The 20,380-nt window shown below is 46.0% G+C and overlaps 1 protein-coding gene across 1 annotated transcript in view; it reads right to left on the bottom strand.

The window, feature by feature from the left end:
* LOC311144268 (ABC-type oligopeptide transporter ABCB9-like) overlaps positions 1–20,140 on the bottom strand; it is a 31,440-nt gene extending 11,300 nt beyond the window's left edge. The window contains exons 1-9 of the mRNA XM_084180281.1: positions 19,085–20,140; positions 15,725–15,839; positions 15,407–15,537; positions 14,275–14,480; positions 13,916–14,113; positions 13,526–13,654; positions 11,363–11,551; positions 6,278–6,451; positions 5,877–6,036 (exon numbers count right to left, since the gene is read on the bottom strand). Coding sequence (XP_084036407.1) covers positions 5,877–6,036; positions 6,278–6,451; positions 11,363–11,551; positions 13,526–13,654; positions 13,916–14,113; positions 14,275–14,480; positions 15,407–15,537; positions 15,725–15,839; positions 19,085–19,790 — 2,008 coding nt within the window. The 5' untranslated portion in view covers positions 19,791–20,140. The remainder of the gene's footprint in view (positions 1–5,876; positions 6,037–6,277; positions 6,452–11,362; positions 11,552–13,525; positions 13,655–13,915; positions 14,114–14,274; positions 14,481–15,406; positions 15,538–15,724; positions 15,840–19,084) is intronic.
* Between the last annotated feature and the right edge of the window lie 240 nt (positions 20,141–20,380).

The following is a 20,380-nucleotide window of genomic DNA, read 5'->3' as shown; positions in this document are numbered from 1 at the left end:
GAACAAACACAGAGTTAGGAGAAAGAACCGATCACCACTAGGGCTCGGAGGTTGGCTCCTTAACGAAGATTCCCTTACCCTGTCTGATCATCCCTGTGTGAGTTCGATAGAAGGTAAAGCAATGGGTTGGCCTCCAGCGTCTGACATGTTCTCCGGGCGAGGGTGGGGATTCACAGGTCTCCTGACGGTAGGTAGCTGTCTGATTGTGGGGGCAATATTCCTAACACACTCAAACCCTCCTGATCCGCCAGAAGTAGTAGTTAAACTAACACAAGTTGATAAAATAATACCTGAGCACAGTCTACGAAGGCATAGGAGACAGCTAGACGTAGGGAAAGGGGAAGTACTAGGGACGTAGGGAAGGACATCACCTTTTGAGGTCTTTGCGGACCAGTTGGGGACTACTGGCTGGTAGTATCGTAAAGGATGGGAGATATATATGTATGTCACCATGTACATCCTGGGACTATGTAGTTGCTAATACCGAGCGGGGGGGGGGGGGGGGGGGGGATTCTTATTATTGTTTTTCTAGGACTAATAAGATAGGATACAGGGTAGGACATCTTAGCTCCTGCTCCCACACAGAGAATGTCACAACTAAAGAGACCATGACTAATCTCTCCTCTTTGTTGCAGCCAGAGGATTTTAGGAACCAAAACCAGGCCCGTGCTGACATCTGATGGTTGTGTGGTGATAACAGATAGTGAACTCACCTACATACGCAAACAATCAAACGTGTCAGAGACTGGTGAGTTGTCACGTAGAAAGTGGGACCTCCTCCCGGGATCCGTTGATGAAAGGATATATATTGATGGGATAGGAGTACCTTGAGGGGTTCCAGAAGAATTCAAAGCTAGGAATCAGATCGCAGCTGGGTTTGAATCAAGTCTTTTCTGGTGGTCAACAATTAATAAAAACGTAGATTGGATAAATTATATTTACTATAACCAGCAAAGATTTATAAACCACACTCGTGATGCAATAAAGGGATTAGCTGAGCAGACAGCGGCAACTAGCTTAATGGCATGGCAGAATAGAATAGCTTTAGATATGCTTTTGGCTGAGCGGGGCGGAGTTTGTGTTCTGTTTGGATCTATGTGCTATACTTATATCCCCAACAATACAGCACCGGACGGGTCCGTAACCAAAGCGCTTCAGGGACTCACCACGCTGGCGAACGAACTGGCTGAGAACTCTGGTATTGATAGCTGTCACGATCGTCTGAAGGAGGAGACCAATGCGCAGCGTTGCGAGTGAACATGATGACTTTATTAACTTAAAGCAACCACGAAGAAAACAACAAATGACGATACGTGACGTTCTAAACTGAAATACAACTACCAGCAACAAAGAAACAATAACCCACAACACAAAGGAGAAAACACACAGAATATATATGGCTCCCAATCAGAGATAACGAGCCGACAGCTGACACTCGTTACCTCCGATTGGGAGTCATCGACCAATCACCACATGACACAAACAAAATGAAACTCACCCATCCCCAACACCACCAAATGAAATACACCCAAACACAAGAAAATGAACAACCCTGGCTCAATATAAACGTCCATAGAGCCAGAGTGTTACAGTACCCCCCCCTAAAGGTGCGAACTCCGGGCGCACCAACATCAGGACTAGGGGAGGGTCTGGGTGGGCGTCTGTCCATGGTGGCGGCTCTGGCCCCGGTCGTGATCCCCACCCCACCACAGTCACAACCTGCTTCGGTAGCCTCCTCCCAATGACCACCCTCCACCTAACCCCACCTGGACTAAGGGGCAACCCCGGACTAAGGGGCAGCATCGGCCTAAGGGGCAGCACCGGGATAAGGGGCAGCACCGGGATAAGGGGCAGCACCGGGACAAGGGGCAGCACCGGACTACGGGGCAGTACCGGACTAAAGGGCAGTACAGGACTAAGGGGCAGCACCGGGCTAAGGGGCAGTACCGGACTACGGGGCAGCACCGGGCTAAGGGGCGGCACCGGACTCAGGGGCAGCACCGGACTAAGGGGCAGCACCGGGCTAAAGGGCAGCACCGGACTAAGGGGCAGCACCGGACTAAGGGGCAGTACCGGACTACGGGGCAGCACCGGGCTAAGGGGCGGCACCGGACTCAGGGGCAGCACCGGACTAAGGGGCAGCACCGGGCTAAAGGGCAGCACCGGGCTAAGGGGCAGCACCTGACTAGATGGCGGATCCTGGCTGGCTGGCTCTGGCGGATCCTGGCGGGACGGCTCTGGCGGATCCTGGCGGGACGTCTCTGGCGGATCCTGGCGGGACGGCTCTGGCGGATCCAGGCGGGACGGCTCTGGCGGATCCTGGCGGGACGGCTCTGGCGGATCCTGGCTGGACGGCTCTGGCGGATCCTGGCTGGCTGGCTCTGGCGGATCCTGGCGGGACGTCTCTGGCGGATCCTGGCGGGACGTCTCTGGCGGATCCTGGCAGGACGGCTCTGGCGGATCCAGGCGGGACGGCTCTGGCGGATCCTGGCGGGACGGCTCTGGAGGATCCTGGCTGGACGGCTCTGGCGGATCCTGGCTGGACGGCTCTGGCGGATCCTGGCTGGACGGCTCTGGCGGATCCTGGCTGGACGGCTCTGGCGGATCCTGGCTGGACGGCTCTGGCGGATCCTGGCTGGACGGCTCTGGCGGATCCTGGCTGGACGGCTCTGGCGGATCCTGGCTGGACGGCTCTGGCGGATCCTGGCTGGACGGCTCTGGCGGATCCTGGCTGGACGGCTCTGGCGGATCCTGGCTGGCTGACGGGTCTGGCTGCTCATGGCTGGCTGACGGATCTGGCTGCTCATGGCTGGCTGACGGATCTGGCTGCTCATGGCTGGCTGACGGATCTGGCTGCTCATGGCTGACTGACGGATCTGGCTGCTCATGGCTGGCTGACGGGTCTGGCTGCTCATGGCTGGCTGACGGATCTGGCTGCTCATGGCTGGCTGACGGGTCTGGCTGCTCATGGCTGGCTGACGGATCTGGCTGCTCATGGCTGGCTGACGGGTCTGGCTGCTCATGGCTGGCTGACGGATCTGGCTGCTCATGGCTGACTGACGGATCTGGCTGCTCATGGCTGGCTGACGGACCTGGCTGCTCATGGCTGGCTGACGGGTCTGGCTGCTCATGGCTGGCTGACGGATCTGGCTGCTCATGGCTGGCTGACGGGTCTGGCTGCTCATGGCTGGCTGATGGTGCTGGCTGGGAGGCTGGCGGTGGAGGCGGACCCCAGCCTCGGATTGCAGTCATCACCTCCAGCAGGGCGGCTCCCATCTGCAGGAGCTGCTCTTTCTGGTCCCGAACCCGAGCTTCCAGTCTAGTATGGGCTGCGTCGGCTCCTGCTGATTCCATAGCAGGTGTATGATTCTGTCTGGCGGAAGGCTCTAGCGGCTCCTGTCTGGCGGATGGCTCTGAAGGCTCATGGCAGACGGGCGGCTTTGCAGGCTCAGTACAGACGGGCAGTTCAGACGCCATAGGGCCGACGGGCAGTTCAGGCGCCGTTGGGCAGACGGCAGACTCTGGCCGACTGGTGACGCACCCCGTAGGATTCGTGCGTGGAGCAGGAACAGGCCGGGCTGGGCTGGCGACGCGCACCTTATCCCTGGTGCGAGTGGCCGGAACAGGCCGGGCCGGGCTGGCGACGCACATCGTGGACCTGGTGCGTGGAGTAGGAACAGACCGGTCCGTACCGGGAACACCCACCACTGGCCTTAACTGGGGATCAAGAACGGACCGGACCAGACTGGTAACACACTTCAGTCTCTCATGCCGTGCCACAACAACTTCCCTCCCTCTACTCGCCAATGGCTCCCGTAATCCGATAGCCTTCTCTCCAGCTCTACCTGTGGCAGCCTCCTGCTGCCCAGGCGCCCAAGCCATGTGCCCCCCCCCCAAAAATGTTTGGGGAGTAACCACGGGCTTCCAGCCTCGACTCCGCGCTTCCTCTTCATACCACCTCCTCTCGGCTGCAGCTGCCTCCAGCTCTTCACGAGGGCGGTGATATTCCTCCTCATACCACCTCCTCTCGGCTGCAGCTGCCTCCAGCTCTTCACGAGGGCGGTGATATTCCTCCGGTTGTGCCCAAGGACCCTTTCCAGCCCGAATCTCCTCCCAAGTCCAAAAATCCTTAGGAGGCGTCCATAAATCCTGCGTAGGTAGGTCCTGTTGCCGCTTGTTACGCTGCTTGGTCCTCTTGTGGTGGGTTATTCTGTCACGATCGTCTGAAGGAGGAGACCAATGCGCAGCGTTGCGAGTGAACATGATGACTTTATTAACTTAAAGCAACCACGAAGAAAACAACAAATGACGATACGTGACGTTCTAAACTGAAATACAACTACCAGCAACAAAGAAACAATAACCCACAACACAAAGGAGAAAACACACAGAATATATATGGCTCCCAATCAGAGATAACGAGCCGACAGCTGACACTCGTTACCTCCGATTGGGAGTCATCGACCAATCACCACATGACACAAACAAAATGAAACTCACCCATCCCCAACACCACCAAATGAAATACACCCAAACACAAGAAAATGAACAACCCTGGCTCAATATAAACGTCCATAGAGCCAGAGTGTTACAATAGCTCCCTAAACGGTTGGTTTGATAACATATTTGGTAAATGGAAAACTATTGTTGTAACTATTCTGGGTGAAGTTATAGCTTCTATGGGTATACTTGTTCTTTGTGGATGTTGTCTTATTCCCTGTGTCCGAGGGTTGGTGAGAAAGGAGATGGAGAAGGCGGTTTCCCAACAGATGGTGAGATACGGCCCAATCCCGGACTCCGACCTAAGGAATGAAGGATATGACCTACCAGGCTTGGTGGAGTGACACCCTAGAGGGTGTCTAAAGGGGGCCAAAATGTACTTCCCTGTTTGTGTTTTATGTTTTAATAATCTTGTGTTTTGTGTTCTATTAATCCTGTGTTTTATGCTTTATTAATCAAGTTAACCATTGTGAATGTTTGTCTTTCCTTATGTGAAGGTTTGAAGTTCCTGGGTGGCTGGTAGCCAACCTAGTACCAGTTGGGTGTAGATGGAAGGACTGAAGGCCTTTTTATTATCATTATTGCCTATTAATAAAAGTGTGATTCTTTTTGTTTGTATTGTATTTTAATGAGTGACACCCTAGAGGGTGTCAATACGGGGAATCCTAGATTTCCCTGAAATTTCTTATTTTGGGTTTTCTTATTTTGGGTTCACACCCAGTGGGTGTGAAAAGGGGGATTGTGGGGATCTAGATGTGATGCCTAGCTTAGAAGGAATGCATTAATGATTAAACATAATGGGTTTGTACTGTACTGATATAAATTGTTTCACATAACAAGCTGTGATTCATGTGAGGAACGTTAGGGGGTAGGATGAGATAAGAACTTGTGATTCTCACAGACACATACACACTGCCTCTTTGTTATACCGCGCTCAAGGACGTGTACTGCAAAAGTGCTGACTTTCTGGATAAGTTGCAAAACAACTAGACACCTGGCAACAGTGAAGCGCCAAGGGACTGGGACCAGCCTGTGCGCCAACGGATAGGCTGAGTAAGTCTAAACCACGCTCAGTCTCTACTCTGATTGGCCAGCAGGGAGCGGGAACTATCTCTGTCAGAGTATTTGAAGAAGAACTTAGAACAATGGATCAGTTCTCTGAGTGCCCTGCGTGGTATTTCAGTGGACCCGTATATACGAACATCATATTTACCATTGAAGTGGTTTGCATTAATTAAATTACTAGTCTATTTTAGAAGACGTGTATTGACCTCTTTTGTTCCTAATACCAGATTTGAATTGACGCAACTTAACACTCCTAAGATGTTCGTTTTTATATTTCACTCCAACAGTTTAGGCAATAGCATTAATATCACCTGTGTCATAGCCATTGGTTAGACCGGTGATGAAGTCGTGTGCGTTTGCCTTGGTGGCTGCCTGCACCACAGCCTCCATAGGGATATCAGTCAGGCCATAGGTTATGTTCTGCTCTACAGAACGGGAAAACAGGACAGGCTCCTGGCCCACAAGTGCTACCTGCAAAAACAACACAGATATAGAGGCTGTCTTCTTGCATTGGGATATTTACCAGTCTTCAACTAAAAATGAACACTGCTGCCCTGGTGGTAAAAAAGGATAAACTGTATCTAACACGAGACAGAATATGGGGATTTCATGGCAAACTTCTCAGGTAGTAATGGCGATTTAACACAGATTCTCAAAGACGCCATTGTAAACAAGGAGTTAAAACATCAGAGGAGAAGTGTGGAGTGCTGACCCGTGAATGGAGGAGGTCATGCTGGTAGGTGTGCACCTGCCGGCCGTCCAGCAGCACCTGGCCTTGTTGTGGAGAGTAGAAGTTCTCTAGGAGCCCCACACAGGAGGTCTTCCCACTGCCTGATGGTCCCACCAAGGCTGTCACCTCCCCAGGCCGCAACGTGAAGGACACACTCTGGAGACATAAACCAGAGGCATATACAGTGTAGAAAGTCTACACCCCCTTGACATTTTTTCACATTTTGTTGCGTAACAAAGTGGGATTAAAATTGATTTTTGTCAACGATCTACACAAAACACTGTAATGTCAAAGTGGAAGACATTTCTGAGTCAATACATGTTAGAAACACGTTTGGCAGCAATTACAGATGTGAGTCCTCTTGGGTAAGTCTCATAAGAGCTTTGCACACCTGTATTGCCCAATATTTGCCCATTATTCTTTTCAAAATTATTCAAGCTCTGTCAAGGTGTTAAGGATCATGGCTAGACAGCAATTTCCAAGTCTTGCCATAGATTAATCAAGCAGATTTAAGTAAAAACTGTGAATTCCTCTCCCAGTGTCTGGTGTAAAGCAGACCGAAGCAGGTTTTCCACTAGGGTTTTGCCTGTGCTTAGCTCCATTCTTTTCATCCTGAAAAACTCCCAGTCTTTGCTGATGTCAAGCATACCCATATCATGATGCAGCCACCACCATGCTTGGAAATATGGAGGCAGCTACTCAGTGATGTACTGTGTTTTCCCCAAACATAAGGCTTTGCATTTAAGTCAAAAACAGTATTACTTTAGTGCCTTGTGCAAACAAGGATGCATGTTTTGGAACATTTGTATTCTTCTTTTCACTCTGTCATTTAGGTCATTGTTGTGGAGTCACTACAATGTTGTTGATCCATCCTCAGTTTTATCCCATCACAGCCATTGAACTCTGTAGCTGTTTTAAAATTACCAATGGCCTCATGGTGACATCCCTAAGCTGTTTCCTTCCTGTCCTGCAGCTCAGTTCAGAAGGACGACTGCATCTTTGATGTGTGGGGTGGTTTAATACATCATCCACAGCATAATTATTAACTTGACCATGCTTGAAGATACACTACATAGCCAAAAGTATGTGGACACATGCTCGTCAAATATCTAATTCCAAAATCATGGTCCCCCCATTGCGGCTATAACAGCCTCCACTCTTCTGGGAAGGCTTTCCACTACATGTTGTAACATTGCTGCAGGGACTTCCTTCCATTCAGCCACAAGAGCATTAGTGAGGTCGGACACCGATGTTGGGCGATTAGGCCTGGCTCGCAGTCGGCGTTCTAATTCATCCCAAAGGTGTTCGATGGGGTTGAGGTCACTGTAATGTCAAAGTGGAAGACTGGCTTTGTGCAGGCCAGTCAAGTTCTTCCACACCAATCTCGACAAACCATTTCTGTATCGACCTCGCTTTGTGCACGGAGGCATTATCATGCTGAAACTATTTCTGGAAAATGTATTCTCCTAAATTCTAAATTTGTTATTTTATTAGGATCCCCATTAGCTGTTCAAAAGCAGCAGCTACTCTTCCTGGGGTCCACACAAAACATGAAACATGACATAATACAGAACATGAATAGACAAGAGCAGCTCAAGGACAGAACTACATACATTTTTTTTAAAGGCACACGTAGCCTACATATCAATACATACATACAAACTATCTAGGTCAACTAGGGGAGAGGCGTTGTGCAGTGAGGTGTTGCTTTATCTGTTTTCTGAAACCAGGTTTGCTGTTTATTTGAGCAATATGAGATGGAACGGAGTTCCATGCAATAATGGCTCTATATAATACTGTACGCTTTCTTGAATTTGTTCTGGATTTGGGGACTGTGAAAAGACCCCTGGTGGCATGTCTGGTGGGGTAAGTGTGTGTGTCAGAGCTGTGTGTAAGTTGGCTGTGCAAACAATTTGGGATTTTCAACACATTAATGTTTCTTATAAAAAGAAAAAGTGATGCAGTCAGTCTCTCCTCAACTCTTAGCCAAGAGAGACTGGCATGCATAGTATTTATATCAGCCCTCTGATTACAATGAAGAGCAAGACGTGCCACTAAATAAATCATATTTAATTACCATAAATCCCATGAAAACTATAGAATGACAAACCAAATAAATATGTATAGCAGCCTAGAGGTAAGTAAATGGTGGTTTCTTCCCTGTCTTCTCTCTGGCGGTGGGGAGAATGATGAAGAACTTTATGCTGTGTATGTGCACTGTGAAGGCCTGTTGGAGGCTTGACCACTTTGGCCAATCAGAACGTTGAAAAAAACCAATCACAGTGTGTCTGCCTTGATGTTCATAAAACACCACGGACCCTCTCTTGCGCAGTGGAATCCAGAACGATGTGTGACCACTTGGTTACGGCAACACCATTCTGCCGAGCACACCCAAACCAGAGTGGTCACCGCAAAGCCCAAGGAGCCTGACCCTATCCGCAAAGCCCAAGGAGCCTGACCCTATCCGCAAAGCCCAAGGAGCCTGACCCTATCCGCAAAGCCCAAGGAGCCTGACCCTATCTGCAAAGCCCAAGGAGCCTGACCCTCTCTGTAAAGCCCAAGGAGCCTGACCCTCTCTGCAAAGCCCAAGGAGCCTGACCCTCTCTGTAAAGCCCAAGGAGCCTGACCCTCTCTGCAAAGCCCAAGGAGCCTGAACCTATCTGCAAAGCCCAAGGAGCCTGACCCTATCTGCAAAGCCCAAGGAGCCTGACCCTCTCTGCAAAGCCCAAGGAGCCTGACCCTCTCTGCAAAGACCAAGGAGCCTGACCCTCTCTAGAAGCCCAAGGAGCCTGACCCTCTCTGCAAAGCCCAAGGAGCCTGACCCTCTCTGCAAAGCCCAAGGAGCCTGACCCTATCTAGAAGTTGCTGTAGCCCTGCTTGGGATATTTAGCTTATTGGCTATTGGTTGAGACTGAGGGCCCGTTCTAGCTTGGTATGTCAGGGTGGGAAATTGGAAATGTGAATTTGGCCAAAAATGGAGGTAATAATGTATTTATTTAGGTTATAGTTTATTGAGATGCATGAATACACCACACCAATAGCACGATTTTATGGCTGTTTTCAAACAAATTTCCTGAAATTATATTTAGTAATGTTCACTACTTGGTCAATTGATTTGATAGCATGTTTAAATCTAGGCAAATAAATGATATGAATTGATAGTTCACCTCTCTGTTTTCTTTTATTCTGTAATAGGATATATTGTAATCATGTGTTCAAGCTACTGAAATCAGGGGCTCTTGTTCAGTGCCACTTCGACTATGTGTGCTCTTCCTGGTGCAATACTGCCCCCAAGATAATTGCAAATAAATTGCAGACATCTCAGAACAAATTAGTCAGGATTATTCTTAAACTTCCAGCACGTACTCATGTTGACCATTCCCACTTTGAAAGCCTTAGATGGCTCAAAGTGGAGGAGAGAGACTCTCGGATTAAATTGTGTCTTGTACACAAGATTTTCCACCGTATGGTCCCCAGGTACCTACTTTAACTTGGTCCGAAATAACCATAATTATTCCACTACACTAATAAAAATGGTGGTTCAACAAGGCTTCTTCTAAGATCCTCAAAGTTCTTTGAAGAACCTTGGGGTTCTTGGCACTGAAAATGGCCCCCAAAAAGTTATTCCAAGAACCCCATAGGAGTTGGGGATCATTGAGGAACCTCCTTAGTTGGTGGGGGTTCTTGCAGGAACCTAACTGCCCAACTGAAACATTTGGTTTTGAATTTGAAAGGGCAGCAGGTGCAGGCACTTGTATGATCTAAATTGATATTGTTTTATGATGATACTATCTATCTTTCCATATTTGTGCAAATCTTTCTAAAACAGAAAATGGACACAATTCAATGGATATCAATCAACAAAGAGGTAAGAATATGTTGAAGGCTAGCTGTATTGGGTGCAGATGACTGTACTGCTCACTTTGGTGTCTGTGTCTGCAGGTATACAGACGAGAAGGCATTCAATTGGTATTGGTATGTTATGCAGATCACATTTACCTTCTTCTTCCCTTACCCCGTCAATGAATATCCTATAGGCCTCTACATTATGGACAAGGTATGTGTATGAAAATTATTATCAAAACTGTTTTTTTATTTACATTCACCACAAAAACCAAGGTATTAATTCTGTTGTGTGCATGTTTTGTTAATCACCTGTATAATTACTATTTTTTGGGATTCACAGACTTCACACTCCCTACACCTCTGATGAATATAACAGGAAACCTGTTCGATCACCATGCACTGAAAAATCATTCTGTCTATGGATACGGAGAACATCAACATCAACAATTTGGGCTCTGCTGGGAGTTTACCTCATATTTGGATTTTTAATTCTGCTTTGCCACTAAAATCATAATAAACACTGAGAACTAAAATATTGTGTTATTGTTGTTATTGTTATGCATATTATTATTATTATTATTATTATTATTATTAATAATAATAATAATACAGGAGGGGGTAGTACATTTTACGTATGGGTGGTCCCGGGGATCGAACCCACTACCCTGGCGTTACAAGCGTCATGCTCTACCAATTGAGCTATAGAGGACCATTACAGTCATATTGCCAAATCCTCTAAATCAGGGGTGTCAAACTCATTCCATGGAGGGCCTAGTGTCTGCTGGTTTTTGTTTTAAGACCTAGACAACCAAGTGAGAGGAGTTCCTTACTAATTATAGACCTTAATTCATCAATCAAGTACAAGGGAGGAGTGAAAACCAGCAGACACTCGGCCCTCTGTGGAATGAGTTTGACACCTGTGCTCTAAATATATGGCTCTGACACCCCTTCATTCACACCCAGCCATCATGGCATAGGCATACATACAGTAAATCTAATATAAGTTTAGACATGACGAAATGTAGTGACATTGATCAATAGCTTTATTTTATGATTGATAGACAAGAGACGTGTAGCGGCTAACTTTACTCTATGGTAATGGTATATAAGCTTTCTGCTGGCCTGAAATGATACAGAATTACCTGACAACAGTTTTTCTGTCTATAGCTCCACTCAGCAGTCTAGCTTTGAGCCCAATTTGAATGGTCAGCTGACACATACCTTTAGAATTTCAGTTTCGGGCCGTGTTGGGTAGGAAAACGTGACGTCTTTAAACTCGACCAGTCCTTTGCAGGTGTCATGGACCTCTTTCACATCATGTGGGTGTTTGGACTCCCTGTCCATGTACTCAAACACCTTCTCAGCTGCTCCCACTCCCTGCATGAGACCTGTGAAGACCGATGCTATGCTCTGTAACACAAGTCATTCAAGACAGGGGTAATATAATTATAATGGTCTCTTTCAGTTCCTCTGGATTTTCATAGTGTAAGTCTTCATCATCACACATCCATTTTGCCTATGGTAATGTAAGGTTGCTAAAGGGATAGGTTGTGATTGTCAGTTACAGATGTACAGTATACAGTTGAAGTCGGAAGTTTACATACACGTAGGTTGGAGTCATTAAAACTTGTTTTTCAACCACTCCACAAATGTCTTGTTAACAAACTATAGTTTTGGCAAGTCGGTTAGGACATCTACTTTGTGCATGACACAAGCAATTTTTCCAACAATTGTTTACAGACAGATTATTTCACTTATAATTCACTGTATCACAATTCCAGTGGGTCAGAAGTTTACATACACGAAGTTGACTGTGCCTTTCAACAGCTTGGAAAATTCCAGAAAATGATGTCATGGCTTTAGAAGCTTCTGATAGGCTAATTGACATCATTTGAGTCAATTGGAGGTGTACCTGTGGATGTATTTCAAGGCCTACCTTCAAACTCAGTGTCTCTTTGCTTGACATTATGGGAATATCAAAAGAAATCAGCCAAGACCTCAGAAAAAAACTGTAGACCTCCACAGGTCTGGTTCATCCTTGGGAGCAATTTCCAAATGCCTGAAGGTACCACGTTCATCTGTACAAACAATAGTACGCAAGTATAAACACCATTGGACCACGCCGCCATCATACCGCTCAGGAAGGAGACACGTTCTATCTCCTAGAGATTAACGTACTTTGGTGCGAAAAGTGAAAATCAATCCCAGAACAACAGCAAAGGACCTTGTGAAGATGCTGGAGGAAACAGGTACAAAAGTAACTATATCCACAGTAAAACAAGTCCTATATCGACATAAACTGAAAGGCTGCTCAGCAAGGAAGAAGCCACTGCTCCAAAACCGCCATAAAAAAGCCAGACTACGGTTTGCAACAGCACATGGGGACAAAGATCGTACTTTTTGGAGAAATGTCCTCTGGTCTGATGAAACAAAAATATAACTGTTTGGCCATAATGACCATTGTTATGTTTGAAGGAAAAAGGGGGTTCCTTGCAAGCCGAAGAACACCATCCCAACCGTCAAGCACGGGGGTGGCAGCATCATGCTGTGGGGGTGCTTTGCTGCAGGAGGGACTGGTGCAAAATAGATGGCATCATGAGGAAGGAAAACTATGTGGATATATTGAAGCAACATCTCAAGACATCAGTCAGGAAGTTAAAGCTTGGTCGCAAATGGGTCTTCCAAATGGACAATGACCCCAAGCATACTTCCAAAGTTGTGGCAAAATGGCTTAAGGACAACAAATTCAAGGTGTTAGAGTGGCCATCACAAAGCCCTGACCTCAATCCTATAGAACATTTGTGGGCATAACTGAAAAAGCGTGTGCGCGCAAGGAGGCCTACAAACCTGACTCAGATACACCAGCTCTGTCAGGAGGAATGGGCCAAAATTCACCCAACTTATTGTGGGAAGCTTGTGGAAGGCTACCCGAAACGTTTGACCCAAGTTAAACAATTTAAAGGCAATGCTACCAAATACTAATTGAGTGAATGTAAACTTCTGACCCACTGGGAATGTGATGAAAGAAATTAAAGCTGAAATAAATAATTCTCTCTACTATTATTCTGACATTTCACATTCTTAAAATAAAGTGGTGATCCTAACTGACCTAAGACAGGGAATTTGTATTAGGATTAAATGTCAGGAATTGTGAAAAACTGAGTTTCAATGTATTTGGCTAAGGTGTATGTAAACTTCCGACTTCAACTGTATGTGCTAGTGTTGTTTCCTTGCTTTTTTAAAGATCCTATTTTGGACCTCTGATTTTGAACTCTGCATGGTTGAGAAGGAGCTTGTAAGTAAGCATTTCACTGTATGGTTTACACCCGTTGTATTCTGTCATGTGACAAATAAACTGATTAGATTTGAATGAGTCAGACTTGCCTTCAGGCACTCTCCTAGCTCCAGCTCATATAAGATGAACGATATCAGGCCCCCTCCACTCATCTGCTCAGTAACGACCAGGTGACCTCCGTAGTAGAGGACAGCCACTTCAAGAATAAGCTCTGAGATCTGGAGCAATGACAAACACATTTGAAACTCTTGTGAATTTGTGAATGTGCCCAACGACAAGGGTATGGCACCGATACAGTGGATACAACAACAAAAAACACAAGACAGATATAAAACATGAGGCAGCTCCTTAAATCTCAGTCTGTTGTATGTCAGAGCAACGTTCAGTCCCCGTCTATCTTTATTTATTGCACTTTTATTTAACCGGTCGAGTCAGTTATCATCTCACAGATGGTAGCTACTGTACATGGTAATACCTACACAACTGGACCACATGTAGAGGGCGTAGGCCAACGCTTGCTTCTTGTTCAGCTGAAACATGACCTGCAGCCTGCCGTAGTATGAATCAGCCTCCTGTTCCTCATTGGCAAAGCTGCGTACCGTCTTCATGGCTGAAACGGTCTCCTCGGCCACCTGGTTAGCCTGAGCCAGGGCAGTCTGGACCTCTTTGGTCAGTCTCTGAGGATGGTTAACAAGAAAATGTACAAACTAAATACTGTGTGAATTAATCTGTTAATACACATAAGTATTTCAACTTAATAAATGGGCTGGGGGCAAGTTTGGTTTGGAAAGACAAGTGAAGTGTGTGTGTGTTTGTATGTGTGTGTGCTTGTGCGTACCTTGTAGTACTCCCCATACACTTTGGAGATGACTGTGATGAAGGGGAATCCCATGATGGTGACCAGAGTCAGCTTCCAGGACATCCCGAACATGAAGATGAAGAACCCTATGCCCTTCACCATACTCTTTAGGAACATGTTGATGTTCAGAGAGATCAAGTCACTCACTTGAGTAGTGTCAGAGGACAGGCGAGAGGTGATGTCACCTAGAGGACAAACATTTTATTTTATTTTTCTAAACTCTTTTCGTATTTTCATTATTTCATGACAGGATAAGAACAGAAGCAGGGAGACAATGCATAGCGCTCATGCAGGGACCGAACCGGGATCACCGCCACGGGGACCAAACTCTGGGCCCAGGAGAAAAGCTTTTACACTTTGTGGAAGAGGAACATTTTATTTGTTATCTTATATGGCCTGAAGAAGGGACAGGTCATCCGATTCCTCGTAGTTTCTGTAAGATTGCTCTTAATCAGTGTCCTTGGTATGATTTGTCTTCTGCCTGTGGGGCTGCTATCTACTGATAAGCAGAAGTACCTGACTCATACGAATGGCATGTGAAACACCACACCCATCCTGGGTCTGTATAAAATGTCGGTGAGAACAAAGAGCGAGTTGAATTCGTTTTCCCATGCATGTTCAAATAAAGCTTTACTGTATTTTGAGATCGGATTGCCTTCTGAGTGGGTTTTTTCCTCCACAACTTTAACCCTTTACTTAAAGCCTGCAGGCATAGAGAGACGTAGCATAGTATAATAATCCTTGTCATAAGACATTATCACTTTAAATGTATTATCCATGCTTATAACAAGTTATAAAGCATTAATAACAAGGTATAAAGCATGAACAACAAGTTATAAAGCATTATAACTTGCTATAAAAGGTAGACTAGCTCTTGTCATGTGTCAGCTGATGGGGATCTAAGTAAAGATTATACCTGCAGACTTAAGTGTTGCCAAGCGTTTTATGTATCTTCTGATCAGAGGATCAAAGGAAAAGGGAATGAATGTCCTAAATGACACCCTATTCCCTATTTAGTCTACTACTTTTGACCAGGGCCCATAGGGCTCTGGTCAAAAGTAGTGCACTATAAAGGAATAGGGTGCAATTTGGTACACAGCCGAGATGTCACCTGTGTGGTTAGCATCAAAGAAGCCTATCTCCTGACACATCAGAGACCTGAAGAGAAGGTTCCGCAGGCGAAGATTCAGTCTGGCAAATGTTAGACTAAAGAGACCACCTCGTACTCCAACAGCAATAGAGCTGAGAAGAGATGCAAGAAATTAAACACTGCAAAGGATATACGCAACAAGCACACAATAATGTACGTCATAATCTATTCAAATGTAGAATCAAGCACAGATACAGTCCATCAGAGAAGATATAGCACACAACATAGTCTAAAAAGTTAACAACACACACACAACTTCAACCATTCATAGTGTCTTACCTGGCTAAGGCCAACACTGTAAGGGTGATCAGGGGCTTGGTAAAGTACTCCATACTTTTGTGAATAACAACGCCATCTATAGCCTGCCCAATGTAGTAGGGAATGAAGGCCTCACCTATGAAGGGGAACACATTGTACCATTAACTGTTATGAAATGCTAACAATAAGCACAACAGTGTAAAATAGAAATATGAAGGGAAATTTGTAAGAATAGGGCAATAGTTATACAACATGCTTACGTTATTTACTCATGTTGCATGAGTCATCTACTGTAAATGGACAGTAAGTTAGGCTAATGAGTAGTAGAGAAACATATTGCAACTGTAAATGCAATACCATGCTGGTGTGAGTAACACCGTCGTAAAACACAAACGCCTGGGATCAAAACAAAACTTCAAAGAAGCTAGTATTGCTGCTTTATTACACATTTGACCTACTGTAGATAGGATACTATCTCACACAGCACTGTGTAAAGTCTATGCCTCACAATGGTGATCATTAAGCAAGTTGATTTGTCATCTATAGGGCCCTGAGTTTTTTCTGACCATGTTAATGACCAACAAAAGGTCTAATGGGTCCGCACTCAAAAAATATGTTGCATAAAGCTTACTTCATTATAAAAAAAATTCACTGCATGTGTACGCTATTCCTGATGCAGTCAAAATAATAAAAAGATACAAAAATGAAGCATTATGTGACATCTTTTTGAGTGCGGACCCATTACACCTTTTGTTTGTCTGAATTCGTGGGTTTTACGCACCAGCCAAGCTTCTGGGAGAGCGCGATGGTCCCCTTTTGACATGTTACTGACCAGGAAGAACTCTGTTGCCCAAGTAATAGGCTATAGGAGCCATTAGTTGTTCCTGGTCAGGCTTCATTGTCTCATGTCAGATAGCGTGAAGGCCGTTTCGGTTGAGGGACGAGCGTCACGTAGAAGTAACGCCATCTAACGTGAGACATTGGGTCAGGCCCTAGTCATCTGAGGATTGTGTTTAAATAAGGGTTTTGACTAGATGGGATGATTGCAGCTGTCAGAAATGACTTTTCGTAGCAGGTTAGGAGAACTTACACAGCAGGTTATCAGAATTAGCGTGGCAGGTTAGGAGAATTAGGTTAAGGTTAGGAAAAGGGTTAGGGTTAGCTCAAATAAAAAATGTTATCCACGATGCAACTCTAACAAGCAACCTTTGACCAGTAGCGGTGCGTGGGTAAAATCACCGGGGAAGCCAATCCAGAAAAAATACATATTACAACATGTGTTGTGATAATTGCGTTGTTTGCTCTATAATCTTTTAAGTTCATATGCCTTGACACCGTGATATATAGGCCTAAAGCTGAGACAATAAGAAGACAGTGGCAGAATAAATTCAACCACACCTTTGTTTCATCACAAAACCGGAGAGCAACATCTGTCCGGTGAAGTCCACAAAACATATTGCATGTAACAAACAGTTACATGACCTACAGCATGGTCAAGCAAGGTAATGTTTCCGACATTTTCGGACTACTAAACAACTATTGATTTAGAACCTTGGAGAAATACCGCAAGTCGCAAAGAAAACAGGAGTTGCCTCCACTATTCCAGCACTATTTCAACATAATCTAATCAACCATGCTTAGTCTAATACAGTGACAACTAAAAGATACCAAAAACAATTTAGTCCAATCAACGTAATATGATGTGGCTGTCCATGGTACTTGAGCGTGCTGTCTCTGATCAACTTTCTCGTTATCTTCAGAACGACCCTAACCAGTCAGACTTCAAGATGGGTCACTCAACCGAGACTGCTGTTCTCTGTGTCACAGTGGCTCTCCGCAATGCCAAAGCTGACTCTCTCTCCTCTGTTCTCATCCTCCTAGATCTATCTGCTGCCTTCGACACTGTGAACCATCAGATCCTCCTCTCCAACCTCTCAGGGCTGGGCGTCTCAGACTCTGCAACACTCTTGGATTGCATCCTTCCCGGCAGGCCGCTCCTACCAGGTGACGTGGAGAGGATCTGCACCACGTACTCTCACTACTGGTGTCCGCCAGGGCTCGGTTCTAGGCCCTCTCCTCTTCTCTTCTCTCTATACACCAAGTCACTCGGCTCCATCATATCCTCACATGGTCTCTCCTATCATTGCTATGCGGATGACGCTCAACTACTTTTCTCATTCCCCCCTTCTGACACCCAGGTGGCGACACCCCCCCAGCTTTGATTCTACTGACAGATGCGTTATTAAGGAAAAATGTACTGTCTATGCCTGTGATATGTGGTTGTCCCACCTAGCTGTCTTAAGATGAATGCACTAACTGTAAGTCGCTCTGGATAAGAGCGTCTGCTAAATGACTAAAATGTCAATGTAAATGTACTGATTTCTGTGTGTGTGTGGTGTGTGTGTGTGTGCATGCATGCAAGTAGAAAAAACATGTTGACTCACCCTACTTGTAGAGAAACGCCAATGCCATACTCCTCTTTCATGTTGCCTAAACGGTCTATGACTCTGTCATACAGTACACACTTTTAGTATTTGTTGTCCTAGGCTACCTGGCTAAAATACATACTTGCTAGCCTAACTTCCTTTCATGGGCAAAGATACGCCAGGCCAGCTTGTTAACATTAGCATACTATGTATAGCTATATGTTGAACTTCCATCCTCTCAGGCCAGGGGCACATCAATGTATGAATTAATGGTTGGATCAGAATCGCCGTTATAATCATTGGATGTTATAATCCAGTCCAAATCCCTATCTCCATCCATGGCTAATTTAGGAAAGGGACGATTTTAGCTAGCTAGCTAGCAACTGGAGGACAACAACACAATGGAGATGCAACAATTAAAGTTTTTTTTCTGTCAATAATGACGGTTGGCTTGTGATGTGATTGGTCTGAAGCCAAATACAAACTGGCTTCCCTTTACACTTTTTTTTTTGGTGCGCCAGGACCATTCACAGCTGAGCTCACTCAGTTTAGCTCAACACTGATTGGCTATTATTTTTAATGTTTTATCAAAGGAGGCCAAATGCTCGCTGGCTTCCCTTGCCATTCAATGCTACGGGCATCAACAATGTCATACTCTTTCTGACCAGACAGCATCAGATAGATACGTTACACATACTGAGACAGAGGGGCGCTGTTTCGTTCGCTTGGATGCTTTCTCCGGTGAGATACATTCAGTCTCTTGCGAATTGAAGGAAACACAGAGACGAAAGATACATTATTTTGTATGTTTTTTTGTTCATTTCTTGTTCATTTTTGGGGGAAGCCTGGCTGCTATTGGCATCCATGAATACACGCCACTGCTTTTGACATCACTTTGACATTAGCTGCATCCCTTCTAGCCATGACCTTTAAATAAGGGGTCAGAGTTACTCACACACAGCAGAGATGAGGAGGAAGAGGATGGCAACAGAGAGCAGCCCAGCGTCTTTACTGCAGTAGGACAGCAGACGCCCCAGTGTGGCCCCTGAGTTCGTCTGGTCCTGTGTCCCTTTCCTGCTTGCCCTCCTCCTCTTCTTCCCCCCATGCTCCTGTCCTTGCTCCTCCACCTCTTCAGTGCCATTCTCTCCAGCTGTCTCCACCAGCCTCTCAGTCTCCTCACAGCCCCCCTCTCCTCCTCCTCCACCACCACCACCTCCCTCTCCTTCAGTAACAGTGTTGGGAGTCCTTCCCAGGAGCCTCCAGAGGAGCACGGTCCCCAGCGCTGACACACAGGTCCAGGAGAACAGGCTGAGGAGCCAGGGTTGGTGCACCAGATCACCCTGCTCCGACAGCATCAGCAGCTTGGCTAAGGCGTAGGTACTGATGGTCAGGCAGATGAGGAGAGTCAGGGTCCCCAGGGCAGAGACCCTGCGTGGACCGTCCACTCTGTTCCATAACACGCCTATGGAGGCCCCCAGCAGAAGGCAGACTCTGACCAGCACAGTACCCCAGAGGTCCAGGACGGAGTGGAGAATGTCAAAGTTCTGCCCATCCTCTGTGAATATTGCAGTCTGGGATCCGTGTAAGTACATGACAGTGGTGACAATAACATCCACAAGGATGAATACCAAGATGCAGCTCACCACTACTATGACCCCCATTCTGTTTCAGTCTATCAGGGGTGTAGTGTCATGTAATGTCAAAAAGTCTAGGGAGAAACAAGTTTTAATAGAGCTGCTATTACAAGATATGAATAGGGTACTACAATTATAAAGGTTTTTTTCAGACTATAGTTTTGAATTCAACCCGAATTGTATGCCTACCGTGATCACTAATGCGCCTGTGACATCAGGTTTCAAGGGCTTGCGTTACTTTATCACATTTCCCTACCGTTGCTTGTCTTTTCTCTGATATTCGATTACTCAACAGCTTTCCTTGATACAGTAATTGGTTATATTTTAGGCGATAGACCAGTCTCTCGACGTCTGTCGCATTCTTGTTTCATCCCGTATTGTTTAGTGTTTACGGAAGCCGGTAATAGTCATGGTGTGAGAGGCTCCTCCCACAAGATAATGCAAGGACTGGATTGATTGGCGGGCAAATAGAGACCAGACCTGTACATTGTTATTTTTATTAGGTTTATTCAAAATAGAGAGAGAGAGTGTGTGGGAGTGTGTGAGTGAGTGAGTGTGTGTGTGCGTGTGTGTGTGTGTGTGTGCGTGCGTGCGTGCGTGCGTGCGTGTGTGTGTGA

Source organism: Coregonus lavaretus (assembly GCF_964263955.1).
Source record: "Coregonus lavaretus genome assembly, chromosome: 17".
NCBI classification, from domain to species: Eukaryota; Metazoa; Chordata; class Actinopteri; order Salmoniformes; family Salmonidae; genus Coregonus; species Coregonus lavaretus.
The sequence above is the reverse complement of the archived record's forward strand: the minus strand, read 5'-3'. Positions and strand labels throughout refer to the sequence as shown.